The sequence below is a fragment of the Mesocricetus auratus genome, unplaced genomic scaffold (assembly GCF_017639785.1).
Source record: "Mesocricetus auratus isolate SY011 unplaced genomic scaffold, BCM_Maur_2.0 Super-Scaffold_100007, whole genome shotgun sequence".
Classification (NCBI taxonomy): Eukaryota; Metazoa; Chordata; class Mammalia; order Rodentia; family Cricetidae; genus Mesocricetus; species Mesocricetus auratus.
Window position 1 is genome coordinate 90,955,834 of NW_024429191.1, and position 25,162 is coordinate 90,980,995.

The following is a 25,162-nucleotide window of genomic DNA, read 5'->3' on the forward strand; positions in this document are numbered from 1 at the left end:
GACAGGTGAGCCTGTCAGGCATGGATGATGCTCCAAACAGGGTCGGGACACAGTGGTAACTGCTCACACAGCTCTGGGAGAGCCTGGCAGCTGGCCCAGTTCTCTCTGGGCACCGCACCTTCCCGTCTTTGAATGTGTGACTTGGGAGGGGTGGAGGGTGAGGTGAAATGATAAGGACAGATCCGACACAGGGACAGACAGACAGACCCACCCTCGCCTTTGAGAGTCAAGGAGAGTTTGGCTCTCTTCCCACCATCATCTCCCCTATACAACCCCCTCCACGCACCCCACATACAGAAGAGCTCTGCTTCGAGGGACCCTCTTCCCTGCTCTGGTCGGCCCTGTGTCAGGAGCACACACGCCCACCCTCTGGCCTCACAGCCTGGGTGAAATCTATTCCTCACCACTCCCTGTGGCATCCAAGCATACAGGAACCTCTCTGGGTTTGCAGGGTCCACCCGCCACCCCTCCTGTGCTCTCACAGGTCTGGGCTTCTGGACCTTCCCCCGAAAGACGACTATGCCCCTGGCTACAGTTCTGGTTGGGAATCAGTCAAAGATGTGCCACCTACCTGGCATTCGCCACACACTCCATGGTCACCTCCGAGGTCCCAGCCACAACACTAGTGTTCTTAGGGGGGATGATGATGGTTGGTGCAATGGGGTCAGCGGGCCCCCCAACATCTGAGAAGAGGTCAACAGTTAGGAGGGTGGAGCCAGAGATCCCGTCTCTGCCCGCCCACGTGGTGCACGGAGACTTTAGTCCTCAGAGCACAGGGTAGGTGACTATATGGGAAGCCCCACAGTGGCAGCTCTGGACAGACTTGGTACTGTCCTCTTCCTCTGCTCATGAATCCAAGTGTCAGGAGAGTTTGGGGAGGTCCTTTGTTCTCAGAGGCCTGTAAGGCAACCACGCCCTTCCACCATCTTGTTCCACCACCCTCAAAATACCCCGTTTTCCACCAAAGTTTACCTTGCTGACCCCCTTCATCATTCATCCTTGCCCCCTGCACCGGACTACACACTCTCTCTACACTGAACACTGTAGCATCCCTCCCTGCCAGAGAACACGGTCCTACAAGCAAAATGGCTGCCACCTTCCCCATAACACTGAGCCTGCTTGCAAGAGACCGCTGGACCTATGTCTGTGGGCAGTTGACATTGCCTCAGAGGAGGAAGGGGTGGGGAGTGACACTGGACCCTCACTGGAGATTCCAGCCTCTCCACCTAGCCATCTGTATGCAATTAAGCCCTAAACTCAGGAGGCTTCAGGGTGGGGTGGTGTTAGAGTCTACTCTACAGGCTTGGGAAGATGAACGGGACGAGGCCACAAGGTTAGAGGGAAGCCAACATCCATGCTGGGTGAAGACATTCCAATATGGCTGCTTTGGGGTGCCCAGGCTCTTGGCAACAACTCCTCACCCATGCTCTTTGTAAGTAACCATAGTAAACTCATTGGTTCCCAGGTCTTGTGCTTTGAGTGAGCAATGTCCTCCTTAGGCCCTCTTGGTCCATAGTTGGTGATGCTGCTTGGGGAGGTTAGGAACTTTCAGGGTGCAGCCTTGCTGAAGGAAGTGTGTCGCTGAGGACGGGCTGTGAGAGATTAGAGCCCTGCCCACCTTTCGGTCTGCTCCGTTTAACGTTCAAGTATAAAGAGTGACCTCTCTCAGCTCCCTGCTCCTGCTGCCTGCTGCCATGGCTCCCTGCCGCTATGGACTCTCCCTCTGAAACCATCAGTCAACAGTGTTTTACCAGGGCAAGGAAAGACAACCAGTACACCTAGGGGAACCTTGGTGTAACTATACTTTGGCTTCTCATTGACACTTTGTAACAAAGAGGGAGACGTGTACATCTCTTCAGGGAAGACATTTCCCCAGTAATCTCCTCCCCTGGTTCAGGGCCACCCAGAAGCTGTGGATGTGGCTGCACCTGGAAACGCGGTCTTTTTTAGGTGTAACTGTAGGTGTAGCTGTAACTGAGTTCACAGTATTGTACTGGGGCAGGCTCTCCACCCAGTGGGGGTGGCATCCTTCTGTATGGGAATCAGGGACTCTGGAGAAGCCGAGCCAAGATGGAGCCTACAGTCAAGAAGGGATTGCCACGGAGTGGAGGAGGCTGTGGCGATCCGCAGAGCCCCTTGAGGGAGAATGGGGACCTACTGACTCCTTGGCCTCCAATTTTAATCTCCAGACCCACCAGGAAGTCTGTTCTTATGCCGAGAAGCCTCCGTGTGGTGGCATGCTGTTATGGTGACCACATGGGACCAGTCCAGGCATCGGCATGGGAGCAGAGGTGGTGCTGGCTGTGGGCCTGTGTCTCCTGATGGTTCCTATTGGGGCCCTAATGCCAACATGACGGCTTTGGAGGCGAGCCTGTAGAAGCTGACACGATTGGCTAGGGCCGTGAAGGCTCGACACCCACCGTGGCATTAGCACCTTCAGCAGCCTCTCTTGTTCCCTTCCTGCCCCCGGCCTCCACTCTCTCTTCTCTCCTCTGTGTCTCTTACCTTCGGCCTCTTTCTTCTTTATCTCTCTCACCCTTCTCTGTCGTATTGCCTTCCCAGCCCCTCTTCTCTGTCTCTGCTTCTTACCCCTGCCCCTCCCCCTCTCCCCCTCCCCCTTCTTCAGCTACAGGAGGACACAGCGAATGAGCGGGCAGTTGGTCCCAGTCAGGACTCACATCCTCACTGGATCTGCCATGCGACCCCCTGACCTCTCCGTCTCTAACGTCAGATCCGTGACAGTACGGACGAATGCGGCTGAAGGCTGGACGTACAGCTTTGTCACAGGCCCTGTGCTGATGCTCAGTCCCGGCAGCCCCCATGTCCCCGGCACAGAGTGTGCCCATTGCTGGTCGGAAGGTCATGTGAACGGATGAACTGGCGCGGGCCGCCATTGTCACTGCCCACCCTCCGCTTACAAGACGAAAACGAAAGAGAGCTTCTGTGACGGGGCTATACAACCAAAGGGGAAGAGACACCCCTGCCGTGTCATGTGGACGGGGTAATGTCATGGCCTTTCTGTGTACTCTGGGCCCTTTCAGAGGTGCCTGGCTCTCTGTGGGTCAGCGCAGGCCCAGCACCGCCTGAAGCCTCGACATCCACTCCGCACCTGTTCCCAGCTCTTAAAATACACTCCGAGAGGACTTTCTTCCTGTGCGACAAATCTATCTCGTTGGCCCACTGCCAGGACTCTTTAGAGGGGGCGGGCTATGATAGCTTGCACAGGTGTAGGTGTGGGGGGGCATCCTCTGTGGGCCAGGAGGGAGGGCGCATTATATCCTCACAACCGCTGCGAGCCACCGCGGCCAGCCCCAGGCAGGTTTCCTAGCTGAGCTCTCGGCCTTGTTAGAAGCAGCCAAGGAAGAATAGGTATAAAATGTAAAAATAAAGGAAAATGAAGGGGCAAGAAGGCGGCATATAAAGCAGAGTAATTGCAACAATATAAAGCCTCATGTAGGCGCCATAAAGTGCGATCGGATTGAAAGCTGCTGATATAGCTGAATCCATAAACGTGTGCTCTAAGTTGTTTATTACATGCCCGCGCGCAGGCACCATGGCCCAGATTAATGGGCCACACCGAGGAGACAGACTGTTAGAGTCCAAGCCGGCGCTGCTGCCCTGATAAACAGACAGCCTGGAGGAAGGCGAGTTACGGGTAGGTAGAAATTAAATAACAAGGGTGCTAGTGTGACACTGGGACTCCCCCCCCCCCCAGCATGTGGCCAGGTCCAGGCAGCAGCCTGCAGGGCTGGAGGGAACCGTGGTGGCTGAGGACTGTTGGTACAAGAGGGAGGCTTGCTCTGTCCCAGGCATGTGTGTGTGTGTGTGTGTGTGTGTGTGTGTGTGTGTGTGTGTGTATGAGAGAGAGAGAGAGAGAAAGAGAGAGACCTAGATAGGTTACTCTATCCCACTCAGTCTGTTTTCTCAGGGACTAAGGGGGGAATAAAAATCATTACCTGGGGCTTGGGACATAGCCCAGTGTGTAGAGTGTTTGTGTACACGCAGGGAGCTCTGGGTTCAGTTTCCAGTGTGGTGGCAGGGAGAATCGAGAGAGCTAGAGCATGGTAGTGGACAAGGTGTCTCGAGCCTTATCTTTAATCCCAGAACCTGAGAGGCAGAGGCAGGCGGATCTCTGAGTCTGAGGTCAGCCTGCTCTCTACAGAGTGAGTTCCAGGCTAGTCAGGGCTATATGGAGAGATCCTGTTTCAAAACAGCAACTGGACATTGTGGAACATTGCAATCCCAGAATGCATGAGGTAGGAAGGTCAGGAGTTTAAGGTTATCCTCAGCTATATTTTGAGTCCAAGGCCAGCTTGGGCTGTAGGAGACCCTGTCCAAACAACAACAACAACAAAAACAAACCCCACAAAAACCAAAAACCAAAATGTCACCATCAGAGCCAGGCCGGGTGCTGCAAACCTGTTTTCGCTGCTGCTTGGAGGGAGGGAAGAGAGGAACGAAGCAAGAAGACAGAGAATTCACGTCCAGCCTGTGTAACCCAGCAAGACCCTGTCTCAGAATAAAACTAAGCGGAACTAGGGAACACAGATCAGCTATAGCATGCTTGCCTAGTATCAGTGGGTTTTGAGTTTGATTCCTAGAACTGAAAACAAAACAACATAGCAGTCTGGGCTGTGTGAATTCAGGAGCCTGCTCAACAGGTCTTGCTTGGTGGATATCAGGAAAGGGGGATTCCCTACACAGAGAGATGGTAGGATCTGTCCTCCTGGGGAGGAAAGCTGCGGGTCTCACTGCCAACACATTAGCGACTTTAAGGATGCCCATGGTGAGGGCTGGAAGGAGGCTGGAGCGGGAAGGCTCAGCTGGTTCAGCATGAGTGCAGAATGCCCTGCACATAGTAGGTGCTCAGTGAAGACAGCTCCCCTAGCAACAGCCTAACAGTGTCGGGGAGAGCTGTCCCCATCACCTCACGGCTGAGTGTTGGGCCTTGGGGTTACTGAGAGGTTGGAGATACAGAGCCTCTGGGGTTCCATGCTCAGCCTTTGAGGGATAAGGCAGAGCCTCAAGCCACCAGAGGTGGGTGGGCGTACAGCTTCAGAGAAGCCCCTAGGCTTGAGGGGTATCGAGAGAAGGAGAAAGAGGGGTGTTCTTTAACAGGGAGACTACGTGTTCAAGGGTGTAGACACTACAGTAGTGGCCCTCAGAGATAAGGAGTGGGAGGCAGAGCTCATGATCTTGCTGCCCCTCCCCAGACAACTCCTTTTGGCCTTGCTGAAGGAAGGGCTCGATGGTTCCAACACTTTACCCAGCCAAAGCCATATGTGTCCTTGGCATCGTGGCAAACACAATGCCAACAAAAGGCCAGAGGTATCTTATGCTGGGAGGCCCAATTTCCATCCCCGCTGGGGGAGGGGAAACACATTTGACTGGGGGTGCCAACTTGGGCTTGGTGGCTGGAGATATATGAGCCCCGATGGGACAAGAGGACAAAGCCACCAGGGCACCGTGATTGTCTAGGGGTGGAGGAGGATGGCAGAAGGGTCATGATGGTTGAAAGACTGGAAGCCTAGAGATGGAGCCCTTTTTTTTTTTTTTTTAGAGTAGTGGGAAGTCCCAGGGAGAATTGGATTTCAAAGGGAGGTATGTTTGGATTCTGCCACATTGTTTGAGATGGTGATGGGATGTCCAAAGGTGCCAGGCTTGGAACCTCCTGGTGTGGACCTGGCATCGATACATGACATTCAGGGGTGAGGAATGAAGGCTGAACTCGGATGCGGGGCTCTCTCACTTCCTGTGACAGCATGTGGTGATGCAAGAGGACCCACGAAAGGCACAGTGTGTGTGAGTGAGTGTGTGTGAGTGTGTGAGAGTGTGTGAGTGTGTGCAAGTGTATGTGAGTGTGAGTGTGTGAGTGTATGTGAGAGTGTGTGAGTGTGTGAGAGAGTGTGTGTGAGTGCGTGAGTGTGTGAGTGCATGAGTGTGTGTGAGTGTGTGAGTGAGTGTGTGTGTGTGTGCCCCTACGAGTGTGTGTGAGTGTGTGCCCCTACAGCTCAGGTGGTAGGGCCAGGCCAGGGGCGAGGGGTTGGGGTGTCTAGGTGATGGGGCAGGGTCTGGGATCCAAGCTGGCAGCAAGCTGGGAGAAGTAGCCAAGCTAGGGTGACTCTGACAGAGCCAGGAAGGGCTACATCTGTGACCTTGTGTGGCTAACAGCTCAAGGCGGACCCTGTGAGAGCACAGTGGTGCCCAGAGCCAGGGTTTGTGTTTCCCGAGCAGGGGACCCAAGCCTGACCTTGCCAGTGAGTAGTAAAACCCACTGGGCAGTGGATGATGCTATTCCTGTCCCCTCAGTGTTTCTCATCTATGAAATGTGGATAACGGGAACCAGTTACATGACTCAGCAGTTACAGGCAACGGACACCAGGCCTGAGGATCTGCATTCGAGCCCCAGGACCCACACGGTGGAAGGAGAGAAATGACTCCTTCGAGTTGTCCCTGACCCCCAGATGTGTGCTGTGGCATGTGTGCTGCCCCTCAACAAATGTAATCTAAAGTCTGGAGGACGACAGCCTAGCCCTCTGCCACTGAGGATTGCTGTAAGAGGTGCCAGTGAGCCACCAGAGTGCCCAAGCCTTAGGTCCTGGGGGAGGGGGTAATGACTCAGAGTGGAAGCCAGCAAAGGGGACTTCAGAAGGCACCAGGTATGGTGTGACTGACCTGTGTAGGACACATCTGGTTGTCCTGTCTTGTTTTTTGGGGAGACTGTGCTGAATGAGTTTGCTTGGCCACCAGGTCTCCTGTGACCTCTCATGGTGAAGCACAGCCAAAGGCTCCAGAATACAGGCGTGTGCTGCATTCAACTCGTGCTCCAGATGAAGGCTTAAAGACAACTCCCATTCCCAACATCCTCTCCCCGGCAGGCAGAAGCTGGGGCTCTGTGGGAACCCAGCTCATGCTTATGGGGGGTTCCTGTCACCAGTTGGGGTGGGGGAGGCAAGACCTGGCACCTGGGAGGGGGCCGCTGGTCTTGAGGTGGATTAGGCCCTCATGACCATGGCTGGGATGGAGAATCCGTAAGGTGGCTTTGGAGCATATGGACTATAACATTCCCCACAGTCCTGGGATGTTGTGGTGACCTGAACCTCACCAGTCAAGCTGTGACCTCATAGGCAAGGCCAAACAGGGAGGACATCTTTCTGGGAATTGCTGGTTTAAGAGGTCCCAGGGGCAAGGCACAGATAGAGCTCTCTACGTGGAAGCCATGTTGGATCCTGCAGCCTAGGACTATTTCCGTCACAGCAGCAACAAGGGACAGTCCCCTCTGTGCTTCTTCCCTCAGCACAGCTTCGGACATCACCATATAGCGGGAGTAGCCAGGCTCAGGGAGCAGGTGACTCACTTGGCCCCGGGAGCTGCAGGTGGGCATCAAAGGGCCCGATGGGCACGGACACCTGTTCATTCCCAACCCTGAGGACAACAGCTCTACATCCTCAGGGTGTCCAGGCCTCGAAGTCCAGCCAATCCAGCATGGACCACGAGCCAGGCATGCCCACCAATGCTCCTGAAAGGTGGTTTGCGTCCGTTTGATTTAATGAGATTTACTTTTAGGTAATTTACATTTAATTAAAAACGGGTTCCCCAATCCAGTTATTAGGACACTTTTAAGTACAAGCGGAACAACTCTGGGTGAGACTATACCTTTACGCCTGTGAAGCTGATGAAATCTAAACACGGATCACGTCTTTCAGATGAAGATTTAGCATTCAAATTGAGATGCGCTTCAAGTGTAAGACGCACAGAGATTTCACAGACTTAGCACGGAAAAAGAAATCCGATGTAAAATATCCTGCTAATGTATTCCATATTGATGGCATGCTAAAAGGATATTTTGGATACATTGGGTTAAATAAAACATATTAATAAAATGAATTCTGCTTATTCCTTTCTATTTTGTGAAAATGACTTAAACCTCAGTGTGGTGGTCCATGCCTACAATCCCAGCACTTGAGGGGTGGAGTCGGGAGGACAGGGAGTTCAAGGTCATACTCAGCTACACGGGGAGTTCAAGAGCTATGTGAAACTTTGTCTCATAAAAAAAGTCCCCCAAATCAAAAAACTAACTCAAAAATACATCAGTAATATAAATGAATAAAAATGGGGCCACTGGAAAAATTTAAAATGATATGTGGGTCTCATATTTCTATTCTATTTTATTCTCTATTATATTTCTATATAATAGTGCAGGTCTGATCTGTGTGTGTATGTGTGTGTGTGTGTGTGTGTGTGTGTGTGTGTGTGTGTTCATCAGGTGGGTGTGAACTTTCAGGACTGTGATGCTAGGTGTAATTTCTGGGGTCACCACCCTGGTTCTTTCTTTCTCAGTTAGCAATGAGCATGGCTCCCCCAAGGGCTTCACAGGAAGCTACTGAGCTGGAGAGAGCAGAGCTTGATGGGATAAGGAAGGGAGGAGGAAGGAGAAGGAGGGTGTGGCTTCAAGCCAGGTAACAGGGGAGCTGAGCGGCTGGTGGGCGAGGTGGCAATTGCTTTCACAAATTGGCTGGCAGGCAGGCTGGGGGACCGTGTCAGTGCAGGCACAGGGTTTTGAAGTGCAATCCCTCGTGGGAGGGAAATTAGCTAAAAATCAGCCGAGTTTGCTCTGGATCCGGCTTTAATCACAGTCGAGGATGTAGAAATGGAGGGCTTTTGGAACCAGGGAGACTGGCAGCTGGGGGGGACTGGGGTGGAGGCAGATGAGGGGGCCCGGAAGGGGCTCTCTGGCCTCACCTGGGCCGATTGGAAGGCTGTGTGGTTTGAGAGAGAACAGATAGAGCCACTGTGGGCTGCCTGGATTCTTAAGGGGGAGGAGCCAGATATTGAAGGAAGAACCCAGGAGGGCTCCCTGACCATGGATCTGGGGTAAACTGAGTCACTCAAGAGGATGCCTGGATTTAACCCTGTCTCTCAGTGTGTGTTTCCCTCTTCCTCTTTCCCTCCCCATCTCTCTCTCTATGAGACAGGGTCTCATTACGTAGACAGGAACAGCTTGGTCCACATAATGAGAGATCCCCCTGCGTTTGCCTCCAGTGTTGGGATTAAAGGCATGCACCACCACTCCCAGTCTGTCTCTTTCTCTCGTGTGTCCCCGACTATCCTAATCTCACCTTGCAGCCAAGGATGACCTTGACCTCTCCCTCCTAAACGCTGGGATTACGGACATTGACCAGCACACCCCTCTTTATGCCACTGGAGATGGAAAGCAGGGCTTCGTGTGCAGCGGAAAACAACACTCAACCAACTGAGCTCAAGTACCTACTTTGACATTAATTCTTAAAAAAGATGTCGGGGTTCCAGGAGACTCTGAGTAATCTTATCACTGAGAAATCTCTAGAAAAACCATCCCCAATCCCCTTGCCAACAAATTTCTTGTTCCTGTATAAACAGTCCTGGCTCAGGTCAAGGTCAGAGGTGACATCCATGACCCTCACTGGTCAGTATGCTGAGTGGATTCTCCAGCCCTAATTCAGGTTTCTTTCCAGGCGGATAAGAAACTGGCTTGGAGGAAGGGACCTACACTAGGTCTCCAGAAAAGAACTCAGAAGGCCGAGGGAGGGGCTGGGAATGTTCTAGATACTGGCAGACAGAAGTTAGGGTGAGAGAGAAGTTAGAGACATCTTACTGTCGCTAATGGAGGCATATGGGTACAGCATGGATGATGAGTGAGACGTGCTTTGGGAGTGGGAATCATACAGATGTGGAGGTATGTGAACATCTGGCTCCCCCAGCTTGTGTGGCTCTCAGCTGCTTCAGGAAGCAGTGGTCTTGTCCCGGAACCCTGACTTCATCTTAGTGACTCCCAGCCTAGGAGGCTCCTTGGCCATGCACCCCGCCTTGTCTAGCCTGAGGTTGGGTTCCGGGGTGAGGCCAGTCTGGTAGGGGAGAAGCAGACGCCGGTGACAACCCTGCTCCGGTCTTGTCTGGAGGAGTGTCTCTGTGCTGGAGGATACTGGGGCAGGGTATGTTGGGCTGAGCTCCCGTGCCTGTCTCTCCCGGGGAGCTCTGCATCTGAAGGGGGGCAGAGGTAGAAATCTGGAGAAGAGCCCATCGAGAGGAATGCCTGGCTCCGAGCGGAAGCAGCACTTTTATGTGCCAGCTGGGCAGACAGTTAGTGTGCTTCTTTTAAAATGAGGTTCCGCTCTCCCTGGGTGTCTCTCCATCGGCACCTGAGCCTGGGGTGGCTGGCACCCACACATGTGAACACGCATTCTCTCACTTGCCTCTGCCTTCTCCTAGCCTCCAGTAGACATGGTAGTGGTAATAATAAGCCTTCCCTTTACCAGAGCAGTGCCTTCCATGGAAGCACCTCCAGAACTCCATTTCCCCCTTCCGGTGACCTTCATTGGCTTCTCTCCCTACTCAGGCTGTGGCTCCTCCTCCTCTGGAGCCGGCTCCACCCCTCTGTCCCTAGCCCTACCTCCCCTACCACTCCATCTTTCCTACAGTCCCCTGGAGTCCCATTCCTGAGATTTAATGACCCGCTGTTTTCTGCTCAGTGACGGTCCCCGGCCCACGCTCACTTACTCTCCACGGCGAGAGTGATGGGCTGGCTCGTCTTGTTGTCCCCGTTCTTGTCGTTAACTGCCTGCACGTAGTATCGGCCAGCATCGGGAGCCACTGTGGACAGGATGACCAGGGTGTTCTCCAGCGTGATGGCTCTGAGAAGAGGCAAAAGATCCTTTTCGGACAGGGGCCCAAAGGGCTTGGAGCCAGGGGGAAGTACCTGGGGGAATCGGGTGGGTCTGACTGTACTTACTCCTCCAGCAGCCTCCAAGAGGCCCCGCCCCCAGCACCACCCCAGCTGCCTGCTGCTAAACCCCAGTGACCGTGTCTGTAGAGAATCTACCACGATTGGGGGGCTGCCCACCACATCCCAAACATCCCTTCATTCCCTGAAGCTGAGGGTATTCTCAGAGCCACCGCAAGGTCAGGTTTGGGCCATTCTCTCTGATGCTCTTGGAATTCTGTTCCAAGTCATAGGCTTGGTGGCCCTGTGAGGTGCCAAAAGTTTGCAGAGTGAATGAGCGATTGGCAGTGATGGTGAGGGACAAGAACAACTTCAGAAATGAAGTCCAGGATCAGTGTGCATGCAAGTGTGTGTGCGTATGTTTGTGTGGGTGTGCATGTGTGTGTGTGTATGCGTGCACACACAACTGTGCCTGTGCACATGCATGTGCATGTGTGTATATATGTGTGCATGCACACATGTGTGAGTGTCTAGGCCAGAGGTCAGTCTCAGATGTCCTTTGGATGTCCATCCTTGTTTGTTGACACGGGGTTATCACCGGCCCGGAACTCACTGAGCAGCTAGACCAGCTGGCCAGTGAACCCCCAGGGATCAGCCTGTCTTTGTCTCTCCAGCACCAGGGTTACAACTGTGGCTCGATACACCAGACTTCTTTTTCACTTGGGTTCTGGGGATTAAATCCAGGTCCTTCCTGTAGCTGTTTAAGCAGACTCCAAGGCCACAGTTGGCCTGAACCAGACTTCTGAGGGCCAGATCCCTCTAGTTTCCTCCCTGGGGATCAGTTTCCCCTTTCCCTTGTGAACTGGGTTGGTCCTAGCTGCTTCCCTTTCCCAGTCCTCATCAGGAGTTCAGCAGGCGGGAAAACAGGGAGCTGGGGACCCCCTTAAATGGGTATGAAGTGGTTCTGGAGTGCTGCCCACACCGGCTCTGCCCAGCTTCTTTTACCCATTCTCCTGATGACAAACAAAACCATTAGTTTGCCAAGTCTGTCTCCGGATTGTAATGCGATGTGCCCGAGACAGCTGTTAAACATCCTTAATGTTAGTTTAACAAGGACAAATCCAGTTGAATTCTCTTCAAATTTTCCCATTAGGTGAATGTTACAGAGTTTTAAACAGGCTCTCGGATAAACATCCTCACTAATGTCTCCCTGGCCCAGCTCCCTCCTAGCCTGTGCTGTCCCCACCCCTTGCTCCTCATTTTGGGGCTTTTCAGACTGAGAGTCCTCACACCAGCAGGGGAGACCTGGGCAGCAGGATGGCAAGCTCTCTGGCCCCCCAATTCTTAGGGACCCTCCTGGTGCCCCATTTTCCCCACGGAGAGTTCTTTTTATCTTTAGCTAATGAGAGGTCAGGAATAGGATTGTAGCTAAGCTAGGATATGCTGTGTGTGTGTGTGTGTGTGTGTGTGTGTGTGTTTATGTGGGTCCTTGTGTACGTGTTGTGTGTGTAGGACAAAGCACCATGCTGGTTATTGTCCCTTGTGAACTGTCTACCCACTTTGAGACAGGGTCTCTTACTGGATTGGAATTCACCAAGTAGGTTAGGCTGGCTGGGCAGGGCCAGGAAGCCCAAGGGTTCTTCCTATTTCTAACCCCACCCCCTCTAGTGCAGGGATTACAAGTGGGAGCCCCCTCCCCTGTGCTGTGCTTGGAATGTTCTCAGACTTTCAAGGTAAGCACTTTACCAACTGATCTGTCTCCCCAGCCCCCCAGCCCTCACCCAGCACAGTCTGACTTCACGATGGAGGTACTTTGGATCATGTAGGTCTAGCTTTCTCAGAACCAGGCTAAACTACATTAAATGTCAGCTGTGGAATTGGGGTGGTAACCGGCTTCCCATCTCCTTTTCTCACCTAGAGCCCTTTTCCTTTGATGTGGATTGTGGCATGGGGAGCTGGAGTTGGGGGAGGGGTCTGGGCTGTGCATTTGGTGGGGCTGGAGTTGGGCTCTGGTGTGGGTCTCTGGCCTCCCTCTGAGGACCATGTACTTCCTCCACCGCTAGCGGGGCCCTGTCTTCTTGTCCTTGCAAAGATTAAAGAGAATATTTGCTAAGACTTCTCCCAGCCTTGTGATTGCCTTTGTCACCTGGTCCCTGGCATCAGAGTCGCCCACTGCCTGTCCTCACCCTCATAGTCCTCTCCTGGTAGTCTGGCTTCAGATGGAGGGACTCTCAGGGCACTGGACTCATATAGATGCAGCTCCCCGAGTCATTCTACTATGGGGACAGGTCTCACAGAGTCTCCAGGGGAGGCACTGTCGAGCCACCCGCTTGTTCCGTACCAGAAGAGCCCGTTCAACTCTCTCCTCCTTGCCTGGAAAGCCCCCTTCCATTCCCAGCTTTGGCTATAGTCTGTGCAAGTTCCATTCCCAGCTTTGGCTATAGTCTGTGCAAGTTCCTACTCTTTCTGTTTGTTGGTCCCCATCCCACGGCACTGGGGGTTCTAGATAGCTCACTTTGTGAGCGAATTAGTAGAGTGAAGGGGAGATTTGGGGAATGGCTTAAAGTTTTCCTGGAACAGGATTTATGTCCTCTTTTGTCCTTATAGGGAGTTTTCTAGATGTGGCATGGTGTTTGCTGCATGATGGGTGGGGGCAGTTTTGCAAGGCTAATGATATGCAGATGACGGTACGATGCACATATACCAGACGTGTCATATGTGGTTCTCAACCAGCAGTAGTGACTTTACTCCTAGTGGACCTTTTATGACTGCTGGACAATTGATTGCCACAGCTGTGGGAGAGCACTGTGGGTAGGTAGTAGTGGAGGCCAGGACTTCTGCTTGGTGGGTAGCCTTTGAGGCCCAGGATGCATGTCCCCGAAGCAACATGTCTGACCCTGGATGTCCAGTGGGAAGCTGAGTACGAGGGCCTGGGTGTGGTTTGATTGTCTTCTCCAAGCTTGATGAGTTAGTTGAAATAAACAGAATCCCCATTATGGGGGAGGGGAGGAGAAGGACTGTACCTGACCCTGGCATTTAGGGGTGGGGCTGTAGGGCTTGATTAAGGTTGGGTCCGAGGTCATTAGGGCAGAACCCCATGATTGAATATTGGGGATGTCATAAGAGGGAGAGACCAGAACACACACACACACACACACACACACACACACACACACACTCACACTCGTTTCTAGTCATACAATGCCCTGTAGCACCTCATGATTCTGCCAACAAGGTCATGACCAGGTAAGGCCCCTCAAACTTGGACCTTCAGAGCCAGGGACCAAAACACAGTTCTCCTTTCTGATGCAGTCAGTCTGTAGGCTGCAGCAGCTAGAAATGGAAAGTGAACTAAGACCCATAAAAGCTCGTCTGAAGAGGAGCCTTCAGCTGCTTCGCCTGCAGGAGGCTGTGGCTGTTGGGAAACAAGGCATAGCTCTGTATCCTCCTCATTTGGGGTGCAGGTTGAGTATGTGGGTACCTCTAATCTTGGATAACAGGAAATCACGCACCATCCCCCTCTGTTGGAGCAGGGTAACCTTGGAGACCAGTTTTGGTGATGACAGAGCTCCAGTGACCCTGGTTTCAAGTGACCGTGTGAAGTCACCCTTCCTGTCCATTGCTCCAGGCTGCAATTTGGATGGGTAAAACCTTACCTTCTGTGGTCTTAGCTTACTAGAATATGGCCTATTGGTTATTATGGCTGGCATTGCCTGCTCCAGCACTCTAGTCGGGAAGCCCCGGAGCCTGGAAGCCATAGAGCCTGGGAAGCCCCAGGGCATGGGTTCAAGTTCTGGACATGGAGTGGAATGGGAGGCAGAGGCTCTCTGACTTGTCACTTTGATTCTCTCAGGAGGGGTCCCTAGCCCTGTGCATGTCGACCGTCCCTTTTCAGGTAACTCTGGAAGGATGCTGTGCTCATTTCCAGGATGCCCATGGTACCCAGCCTGCTGCACCCCAGATATGCCCACACTGGAAGAAGAACCTGAGTGGGGTGCCAACAGCAATGCTCACCTCTCAGGCAGGGGCTGGGCCTTGTACTCTTATTTCTTCACCAAGCTCGACCATCCCTAGCTCTGCCTTCAGTTTGCTGCGCTCATCCAGCAGCCCCTTTCTTAGCTCCAAGAGTGCTGGATCCATAATTAAGCGAGAGTAAGCCATCCTACAGTGCGCCCAAAACCCCCAGCGTGTGTCTCTGCTAGGAATCACGTCCCCTTTCAACAGCAGGCTTGGGGCTGAGTCCTGCCTGGTGGTGAGAGGCACGCTCTGTACACAGTGAGCCTTTCATAGTCTACACAGCCTGCTGGCTAATAGCACCAATCAGACACTGAGTGCTGGCACACAGACACAGGGGACTTGCTTCCGGGGAGCCGTTCTGCTCACCTATGAATATTAATTCACTGTAATTACCAAAATAAAACTACTCCAGCGCTTCATCACAAATCTGGTAGATGTGTTTATGCGAGTGGGAGGGGGTGGTCGCGTATAACCGGGAGTGTGCGCGTGCTCGCGCACACACAGTTCCACAGGCCAAGGTTGTTCCGTCCTGTTGGCAAAGGTGCTAGGCATGAGAAGCAGATGTGGATGGAGGAAGGAGATGAGAAAAGGATGAGGAATGGTGGTAGGAAATTGATCAAAGAAGAGAGAGCCTGGAGTAAAGGATTCATCTCCCTCTGCAAATGTAGTAGGTGAGTGCCAGCATGCTCCCTTTTACAGTCAGGGCAGACATTACCAATCAAATCATGATGTTCTTTCTCATGAGTGTGCATGGAGCCTCAGAATCGTTTCCAGCTCTGAGTTCCAGGCAGCCACTGCCAACTGATTAGCTAGCAGGATGCCTTCATTGATACATGTACACATGTATCTCTGGGGTCCAAGAGATACACCCACTAAGGGAGCTAGAATGGGGTTGGGACTCACTGACATATCCCAGCATCTCTGTGGTAGAAAATTTCCCTTCCACAATGTTATCTTAATATCTGCATGATGGGTGATCCATTTAACTGGCTTTATTGAGTTGAGGCCTAGGTGTGTGTATGTGTGTGTGTGTGTGTGTGTGTGTGTGCGCGTGCACACTTTGACTCATAGAGCAGCTGTCTACCTGTTCACCTGAAGCATACTCCACCCTTCAGCTTGCTGGGTACTCAGCCTAGTGGAGTGGACACAGAGAGCCTTCTGTCTGAGTTCTACCATGTCACAGTTTCTGTTAATGGGATGCGAGTAGAGGCTTGATATGTGCGTATTTCCTCCCTTTCTATTCTGAAATATCCATTGACTATGCTGGGGCTGACAGGCTAGAGGATGGGGCATGTGAAATATGGACAAGTGACGGGCCATTTAGCAAAAGGTCATTCCAGGACAGTCAATAACAGACAACCCCAGACAAATGACCCCAACCATAAGAAGCACTGAGCCTGGCTCAGGTAAACCACCAATCTGCATACTTCTGAGAAAACACAGTAAAGATCTATTGAGACATTTTGTTACACGGCAGCATCATGGCTGTAGATGACTGATACATACTGAGAATGGTTTTCTTCCTCTCCCTTGTTTTGTTTCAAGATAGGGTCTCATTATGTAGCCCTGGCTGGCCTGGAACTCACAGAGATCTACCCGCCTCTGCCTCCCAAGTGCTGGGATTAAAGGCCTGTGCCACTAAGCCTGGCTCTGAGGATGGTTTTCAACTCTGACTATATATTACAGTGCTTTAAAAATTTCTGACAGCCAAAGAGCATCCCATTTAAATGGAATCAGTGTGCTTCCCATAGGAACCTAAGGAGAGGTTCATTTTCAAGCTCCCATGGGGGTCAGATTGAGAATCACTGTGTCGGCACCAGCTCTATGAAGCTCAGTTGCTTACTGGGGTCTGTGTTCTTGTCTGCACATATGTTTCACAGAAGGCAAGGATTATCAAGACTCAGCAGCTGGGAAAGATCTGGAAAAGTAGTTGCACCTCGGCTGCTTTGCTTGATTGTTGCTGTGGGATAAAATCAACTGCTTCGGCAGAGGGCTGTGAGGGTGGAGCACTGAGCAACAAAGTTGCGAGCATGTACTCTCTGGGTAGGAAAGAGAGCATCGAAGGGAGCCTCCTTCTACACTGTCTGCAGCAGCCCAGGGGAGAGGGGACACACATGCTTAGCACAGTCCCCGAGAACTTAATTTCATTACCTGCAGCTTCTGCCATTGCTATACTACTATGTTACTATTATTGTGCTTCTATTGTGGGACTTGATGCTTCCCAAAGACAAATCCGTCCCCAACTTCCTCCACTCCTTACAGACCAGGGAAGTGGAGCTGTGGGGAGCTCTGGGCTGACCTCACAGGTAGGTTGCAAGTTGTAGCCAGCCATCCCGAGGAAGGTTGGAAGGTATTCTTTCTCCAATGAAGGGAGAGTTGGAATGGAGCAGTGAGAGGGAAGCCTGGGCTAGCTCCAGACAGTGAGCACCGCAGGGGGTGAAGCCTGTAGGGGGGACAGAGCTGGGGGGGATGAAGAGTTTTGGCTTCACTGCTAAGTCCACAGTCGAGGCTACGGCAAGACAGAAGGGTCTTTGTGCATGCTGAAAGGGCTGTGTGTGTGTGTATCTGTCCCAGCTTTTCCTGGCCGCACCAACTCTTTGCAGTCAAAATACACTGAGCAAGCCCAGCCACACCCAAGAAGCATAAACACCTGTACACGCCCACCCCTGCCATGGCCTGAGTCCTGGGCCTGTTCCTATGGCAACAGTGCCTTTGCATGGGCATGTTTGGGTGACTTAAATCCTCTGGGAGCAGAATTATTCTTCAGCTGAGAGTGGAGGCAACTCCCTGGTCCTGGCACACATATTCCAAGAAAACCCCTCATAAACGGAACTTCTCTCACTACCCAGGGGAGTGCCCAGCTGGCTGTGTTACAGAACCACTGAGAAGTTTCTATAGGTGGGGCCCTCCTTTGCTTTTAGAGACTGCATCTGGCTCCAGACCTCCTCCCCCAGGACCAGCTTCCCTCCAGTCTACCCAGAGTAGGGCCTCACATGCGGCTGCTGGGCGGGATCTTGCGGCCATCACGGAACCAGGTCACCTGTGGCCGGGGGAAGCTGGAGATGCGAGGCGCTCGGATGACAGCAGCTTCTCCGTGGGACACGCTCTGATGCTTCTCGCCCTCCTCAAAGCTCCCCATGTCTGTAGGGAGAGGAGGTGTAGAGGTCAGGGGTCAATCCAGTCTCAGGGACTGCTCAGCAGAGAAAGAATGATGTCAAGAAGACAAGTTGGAGCGCCCCACATCCCATCAAGCGTGTCCAATCTGTGCCCTCGCCGGGCAGCAGACACCCCAGGATAGCAATGAATGCAGCTCACCACATACATAGACGATAAGGTCTGTCACGGGCAGGCTATTGGACACTTCTGCTGGTAGTCTGTGTGATGTGTCCTGCTTTGACATTTAGGTTTTGTGTAATTTGTACCCACACATCCTTGATTCGATTATCCCACAGCCACGAGAGGCTTATTGCTATTTCACACATTTTACAATGGAAAAACCTGCCCAGATGGGCTGAGCTACGTTAATTAACCTGTCCAAGGTCATATAGCCAGCAAGGAACAGAGCTAGGATCTGAACTCAGACCCTGAACTCTGGAATTGGGTTGCATTTCCCCTTCCTTGCCCTCTGGAACTATTTCAGTATAGCAGGGGACTAGGTTGTGGTGTCTTGGGACCGGACCTCTGTGCCCTTAGGCAGAGGGAAGGGAGGCATGCAGGAATGAACGAAGTCTGCTCTGGACATAAACACACCACTGCTCTTTGTAAGGCATGCCCAGCCCTTGGTGGCTAAGTGGAGACATTGCTGCTAGCCCTGATCTTGTGTGAGCCAGGAGGAAACGAGAACAGAGAAATCACTGTGGGAGGGAGGTGTCTTCTGGTCTCCTATGTGCCTGCCTGCTGGCCCGGGCTAAGGTCAAGGGATTGGAGTGGGCTTTGGAAAAGAGCAACTGGTCTTCTATGACCTTGACAATGAATGTGTATCATTGAGACTCCAAGTGTGATGCTTGAGGACACAGCGCGGATACCCTGGGGGCCTTGAGACCTGCAGAGTCTCAGAGACCCTGGACCGGCCTGATCGGAACCCGCAGACTCTCATGACACCAAGTGAAGAGCGACCATGCTCACCTGTGACAGGCAGGGCCTGGTCGGCTGTGTATTGGAGACATCTGAGTTAAGAAAATGCTGCTGGGATCCCCACCTCCCAAAGCCCCCCATTTCTTTGGTAGGGGATGTGGATGGGGATACCCCTGTTAGTCTCTACTCCATCTTGTAGTCTATTACTGTGACATGCTTAGACCTGGGCTTGCCAGACACCAGCACCCCTGTATGCACTGGGAGTTCAGACTATGGCTTATGGAATCTTAGTTTCTCCTTTACCCAGGGTCCCATTCCTAACCACAAAAACGCATGTCCTACTGTGGCAGAAGCTTTCTGTCAACTCCTAACACCATGGCCTCTTTGTGTCCTTGATCAGCCTGGCTCAGAGTCCCCTTCAGGGCCTCTTGTTTTTCCAGAGGTATGAGCTGGAGTGGGGTGGGGCTCAGGCATCAGTATTTCTAAAGTGTTTCAGGCCTGAACCAAACTTGAGGACTGCAGTGTTGACTGACGGCATCCCTGGGCTCTTCCACCCCATCACAGAAAGTTACTGGGGACTGGGTAAACCCACCGGGGTCCTCCCCACTTTCCTAGGACATGGGAAGCCCTGTGGAACACACTTGGGCCTCTGAGTTCCTGATTCCATTGCTTGCAGATGCTGTAGCACACCCAAGTGTGAGGCTGCTAGTACCCACGTGCTCATCTTCTCCAGCCTGGACTTAACCCTTAGTCACCCAGATCCTTTGCCGGCTCCCCTACCCTTGACCATGGCTTCTCTGTAAACAACCTTCTAGGTCTCCAGTGCCAACTCTTGCCTGGGCTCCAGGGCACCATTCCTAACAGTCTGCTGTGTGTGTGTGTGTGTGTGTGTGTGTGTGTGTGTGTGTGTGTGTGTCTGTGGATGGGTGTGGGTGAGTGGTGGAAGGGTTGGGGAGACCGTGCTACATCCTTAGCAAGCTTACTTGTTGTGTTGTTTGTTGTCCTCTGTCTGCCCTTTGCCCTCATCACTTGAGCTCACATCCTTGGCGTCATGGGTGTTTCCTTCCCCACTCCCCACAAGGGTCCTCAGTTCTTCCTTTGGGTACCATTTCAGGAGCCAGGGCCCTGCTGAGAAGTTGGACCATTTATTGAACTACTGGCTCCTGATCTACATCCAGATCACCCCCTAACCACGCACACTTGTAGGCTGTTTTTTTTTCTCTCACGTAGAGCCTGTGGGGTGTCCTTATTGCTCCAAGCCTACATCTTTTTGTTGCCTACATTCAAGGTCCTCCACAACCAGCCTTTCTTGCTTTAATGCCCATGTCTCGTCTTGTCACCCTGAGTGGTATACAACCTACTTCCCACAGCTGGGCTTTATTTTTGTTAGGCACCTGCCCAGAATGCTACCAGGATGAGTCAGAGCTCACCACGGAACCTTGGGTCTCTAGCACCCTGCATAATGGAACTTAGTGTTTTAGAAGGAAACAGCTTCTGGCGGCATCCCTTGTTTTAACTTTGGCAGGCACTGAATACGTTCTAGGGTAACATCGGAGACTTCGAGGGTCGAGTTCGAATCCTAGCCCCATGTGCTGTGCCCCAAGTCTTTGACCCTTGACCCTCTTGACCCTTGTAAAAGTAAAAACAAGGGTAGCTTCCTCGTGCGTTGTACTAAGGGTTGCATGAGATAATGCGTGTATACCGCCAGGCCGCATCTTCCCAAAGGTGCCCGAATCAATATTTATCCCCTTACTACAGTGTGACTCATACCTTCTCCCACACACACCCTCCCCTTGAGCCTTGGGAGCTCAGGACTATTCTATCAATAGAACGTGCTGGAAAGCGATGCTATCCGGTCTTAAAGTGAAGTCATCAAAGGAGACTGCATCTGTTTGACTCTACTTGATACTGGCCGTTAGCATCCAGCCACCCTGTTGTGAGGAAGCGCAGCTGAGTGTGCATGGACTGGAACCGGAGTTCCCAGGGGCTTGCAATCAACGCTAGATGCCCAGGTGAACTCGAGTGATTTCACCCGCAGCCTGCATTGTGTCCACTACGGAGACCTCAGTTGCCACCAAGCAGGACTGACTGTACCTTGTCCCCACTGAGCCCTACCCAGACTCCAGACTCAGAGTGTGAGCTTTCAAACATTGTTCTGCACTGCACGGTCTTGGGGTCATTTGCTATGCAGCCATAGAAACGGGAAGAGTGTAAGACTGCCAAATAAGTATATCTAATATTCTCAGCATTAAAATACTGGAATACGGTACATTTTTCATGATTTAGTGTAAACATTACCTCCTCAATGAAGATTATCCCAAACCATGCAAATGGAATGAAAAAACCAGCATTTACCCTATCCCGGGTTTCTTCCCAGACAGACTATACATGCATTATCTCATTTGAGCCTCCGATAACATGACAGGCTAGATTTTAATAAATATGCATTTTAGTTGTTTATTAATTTCTATTAGTTGGCCCTATCTATAAAAAATTACACCAATAAATCAGGCTGATTTTCGCTCTTATAACAATTTTTATCTATTTTTAAAAAAACTTTCTGCAGAACTCAGAAAGATAGATTTAAACAATTTAAAGCAATTTCATGATAATAGTGTTTCTTTCTCCCCACTCTCTCTTGTTTTATTAGCTCCATTTGGTCTGTGAGGAAATGAAGGTTCATGGAGATGAAGCGGCCTGAGCCAGCATTAAGCAGTTAGGGTCTAGCACGGTGCTGCCTCCCTCTGAACTCCCTCCTTGCTCGGCTGTGACTCCCATCCTCCGCAGAAGCCCACCCTCTTTCCTACTTCCTCCTAGGTGATCAGGAGGGAGAGACATCTGGGGTCTGCTGTGTTCACAAGCAATTGCCCATCAGGTGGCTAGGTCCTTGCTCTGCCTAGAGCCAAGAGCTCCTGATGGAGCCCTACTGTGTGTCAGATGGGCTCTGTGAAGGTATTGATGAAAGGACTGGTCTCTTGGGGCTTTTTCTTGCAGAGGCCCCAGATTCAGCTCCCAGCATTCACACATGGGCACACAACATCTGTTACTCCAGTTCCAGGGGGTCCTGTGCCCTCCTCCGGTCCTCGTTGAGTCGCTGCACGTACATGCTATGCATAGGCTCACACAGGCGCACACATACCCATAAAATTAAAAAAAATCTTAAAGAAAAGGAACACCTGGTTACTGAGCTTACAGCTTGGCCTGGCAGACAAGCCCACAGGGAAATGTTTAGTTGCATCTGTGACAATTGCTGGGAAGGAAGGGACAGAGCTTTCTGAGAAGTACTAGCAAAACCTCCCTCAGGCTGGGAGGCGGGGAGGCATCTTTCAAGTTGAGGCATCAATGAGGGGGAGGTGTAGCTAGGTATGTGTGCATGTGTGGTACCTGTGTGTGTGCTTGTGCACGTATGTTCGTGTGCGTATGCACACGTGTCTATACCTGTGCATGTGTGTGTATGCATGCATGAGAGAGAGAGAGAGAGAGAGAGAGAGAGTGTGTGTGTGTGTGTGTGTGTGTGTGATGAGCTGGATGGTTGGATATGTTTTCGCATGTGTGTGGATGGTTGTAGGTGGGCATGCATGCATGTGTTTGCAGTGGGATGGGTAGAGGAGAGATGGGCTTATTTAGCCTTGGTCCCTGGTCTGCATGGATCCCATCCTCTTTCCCTCTACTTCAGAGTCCCTACCTCACTGTGACTCCCAGGCCCCAGGCATCCTCTCCTTCTTAAAGTCACATGAGCTCTAGGATCTACTCACATGGCCCCAGGCTCAAGCAGGCAGCATCCATTGTATACATATGCTCTCTTCAGCCCTTGCACACATCTGGGATGTACTCAGCTGAGCAGGGGGAGGCTACAGAGGAGGCCAGCCTGCCAGTGCAGGATCTGGGCTGAGGAAGGGAGGAAGACAGGTTGGGCCCAGGTCCCCTGGGAACTTTCTTCACTCTGTTTGCTAACTTTCTGAAATACTGCTAATCCATCTACCCACCGGACTGTAGGCTTGAGGCACAGCGGGATGTGGCCCCGAGCTCACTCTTGATGTCTTTGTTAGAGCTTAAAAGGGCTTGTGAGGTAAGAATTCTACTGCAGAATACATCCTTGCACCTACTTATCTTTAAATCATCAGATGGACCATGCATACAAAATGACTACAACTGTACATATAATTTGAAGGAAAAAAATTCAACACCCCGTCTGTATGCAGCACACAGTTCAAAGGTTCGGATGCTGTGGTTACTTGGTTCCTCTTCCCTGCCTGTCTCCCCATCCCATTCTGGCCTCTTCAGGGCTAACCTTTCTCCAAAATGTCCTCACAAATAGGGATTACTCAGGCTTTTCATGGCTAATTGACATATTTTTAAAATTCACCCCTAGGAAGCCGGGCGGTGGTGGCGCATGCCTTTAATCCCAGCACTCAGGAGGCAGAGGCAGGCGGATCTCTGTGAGTTCGAGGCTGGGCTGGACCGATAGCCTCCAAAGCAATACAGAGAAACCCTGTCTCGAAAAAAAAATTCACCCCTAGGCTTACTCTGTGTGTGGTCTCTTGTGATTTTTTGGGGGGGGAGTGGTGGTGGGTCATGTGTTTTTTTTGTGGCATCCCCCCCCCACTCTGAAATCCTGGCTTTCAGTCCAGTTTATCTTCACGACTGCTGGGAATTCCCTGGGTCACATGATGTGGACGCTGTGCACAGCCCCCCATAACCCTCCCAGCACACAGGCTCTGGGGAGACCTCTAGTGCACCATTCCAAAGCAATTCCAATTGCTGGCTGGAAGGGTGCATACACGGTAATTTGACTAATTATGCCGCCCACGACTTCCCTAATCTCATCAATTTACCAATTATATAGGTGCACGCCTTTCACACATGGTCTGCTTGCATGCCGGGTTTTGACAGTTGGGTGCCCACGGCCAAGCATCTCCTTGTGGTTTTATGTATTTATCACGAAGAGAACACCCATCTCTCCACCAGATCCTACTTCAGCCCTGCCTCAACCATCAATGACTGCCAGCTCATTCTGGGTGTGCCACGCCACGGTCTGTCCCAAAGCTCCCAGATCCGCGCTCTGTCTTCTGATCCTCTCTGCTGTCCTCACTCGGCTCCAGCCGCCCTGACCGCAGACCCTCAAGTATACCACAGGGCCTTTGCATTGCTTCCTGGCTTGGGATGGCCTTTCCTTCTGTGTGGCTCTCCCACCTTCCCACCAGATTGCTCCGTTTCACGTCCTTGGTGGCCATTCTCCATAATTTCATGGAATAGGATCCCGCCCCTATTTCTCTCGTATGGCTTCATTTGTCTTGAAATACATTGCATTCATTCATGGGCCTCATATATATATGTATATATGTACATATATGTGTATATAATATAATATATAAAATTATATTACTAACTGTATTATATTATATAGACTTCTTAGCTTTCCTGGAGGGAGGGATCTTGACTGTGTTTCCTGCTTACATCACCACTACCTGGGAATGCTGTGGGACACTCTTCAGCAATTGCAGTCATTTTTGTTCCCCTTCAGGCAGGGTATTGCCACGCTCCTGGGGTTGGCCTGTAACCCACTGACATCCCTCTCTTCCAGAGTCCTGTGAGCTGTGATGACAGGCGTATGCCACTTATGCCACTCGTGACTGATGCAAATATTCAGCAGCGGATGCTCGTGACAAACCTGTCGCATTGCCCCAAGTGGCTGCACAGTCCCTGCGCGTCCCTCCTTTACCCACACCCATGCTGTAGATAGGAAACCAGGATAAGCAGGCCAATCAGAGCATTCCAGGGTCACTCCAGCCCTCCTGAGCACAGAGCGATCCTGAATCCCACTTTGAATGAGTAGTTGGTATGACACTGATGACAAGGGAGGTGGGTCTGACTCCCAGGATGAGCAGGGCCTTGCTGTGCCCTGTATGGTTGAGTTTGGCATTATGGGGTGGGGTGGGGTGGTATGGGGTGGGGTGGTATGGGGTGGGGTGGGGTGGGGTGGGATGGGGTGGAGTGGGGTGGGATGGGGTGGGGTGGGATGGGGTGGGGTGGGTGGGATGGGGTGGGGTGGGATGGGGTGGGGTGGGTGGGATGGGGTGGGGTGGGTGGGATGGGGTGGGTGGGATGGGGTGGGTGGGGTGGGTGGGATGGGGTGGGGTGGGTGGGGTGGGTGGGGTGGGGTGGGATGGGATGGGTGGGGTGGGTGGGGTGGGGTGGGTGGGGTGGGTGGGATGGGGTGGGGTGGGGGGATGGGATAAGATGAGATGGGGTGGGGTAGGTGGGATGGAGTGGGGTGGGGTGGTAAATTCCATTCTGAGCATGTCAGCGAGGTCTAGGGAAGGGGGAGGTGGCATCACCCAGGTGAGGGGAACAGAGAGGAACCCACTGGCC

At 52.1% G+C, this 25,162-nt stretch overlaps 1 protein-coding gene across 1 annotated transcript in view; it reads right to left on the reverse strand.

The window, feature by feature from the left end:
- The window catches only part of Sdk2 (sidekick cell adhesion molecule 2), a 270,658-nt gene that overhangs the window by 87,663 nt on the left and 157,833 nt on the right, over positions 1 to 25,162 (reverse strand). The window contains exons 4-6 of the mRNA XM_040750019.1: positions 17,710 to 17,857; positions 10,537 to 10,670; positions 572 to 683 (exon numbers count right to left, since the gene is read on the reverse strand). Of these exons, the coding sequence (XP_040605953.1) occupies positions 572 to 683; positions 10,537 to 10,670; positions 17,710 to 17,857 (394 nt within the window). The remainder of the gene's footprint in view (positions 1 to 571; positions 684 to 10,536; positions 10,671 to 17,709; positions 17,858 to 25,162) is intronic.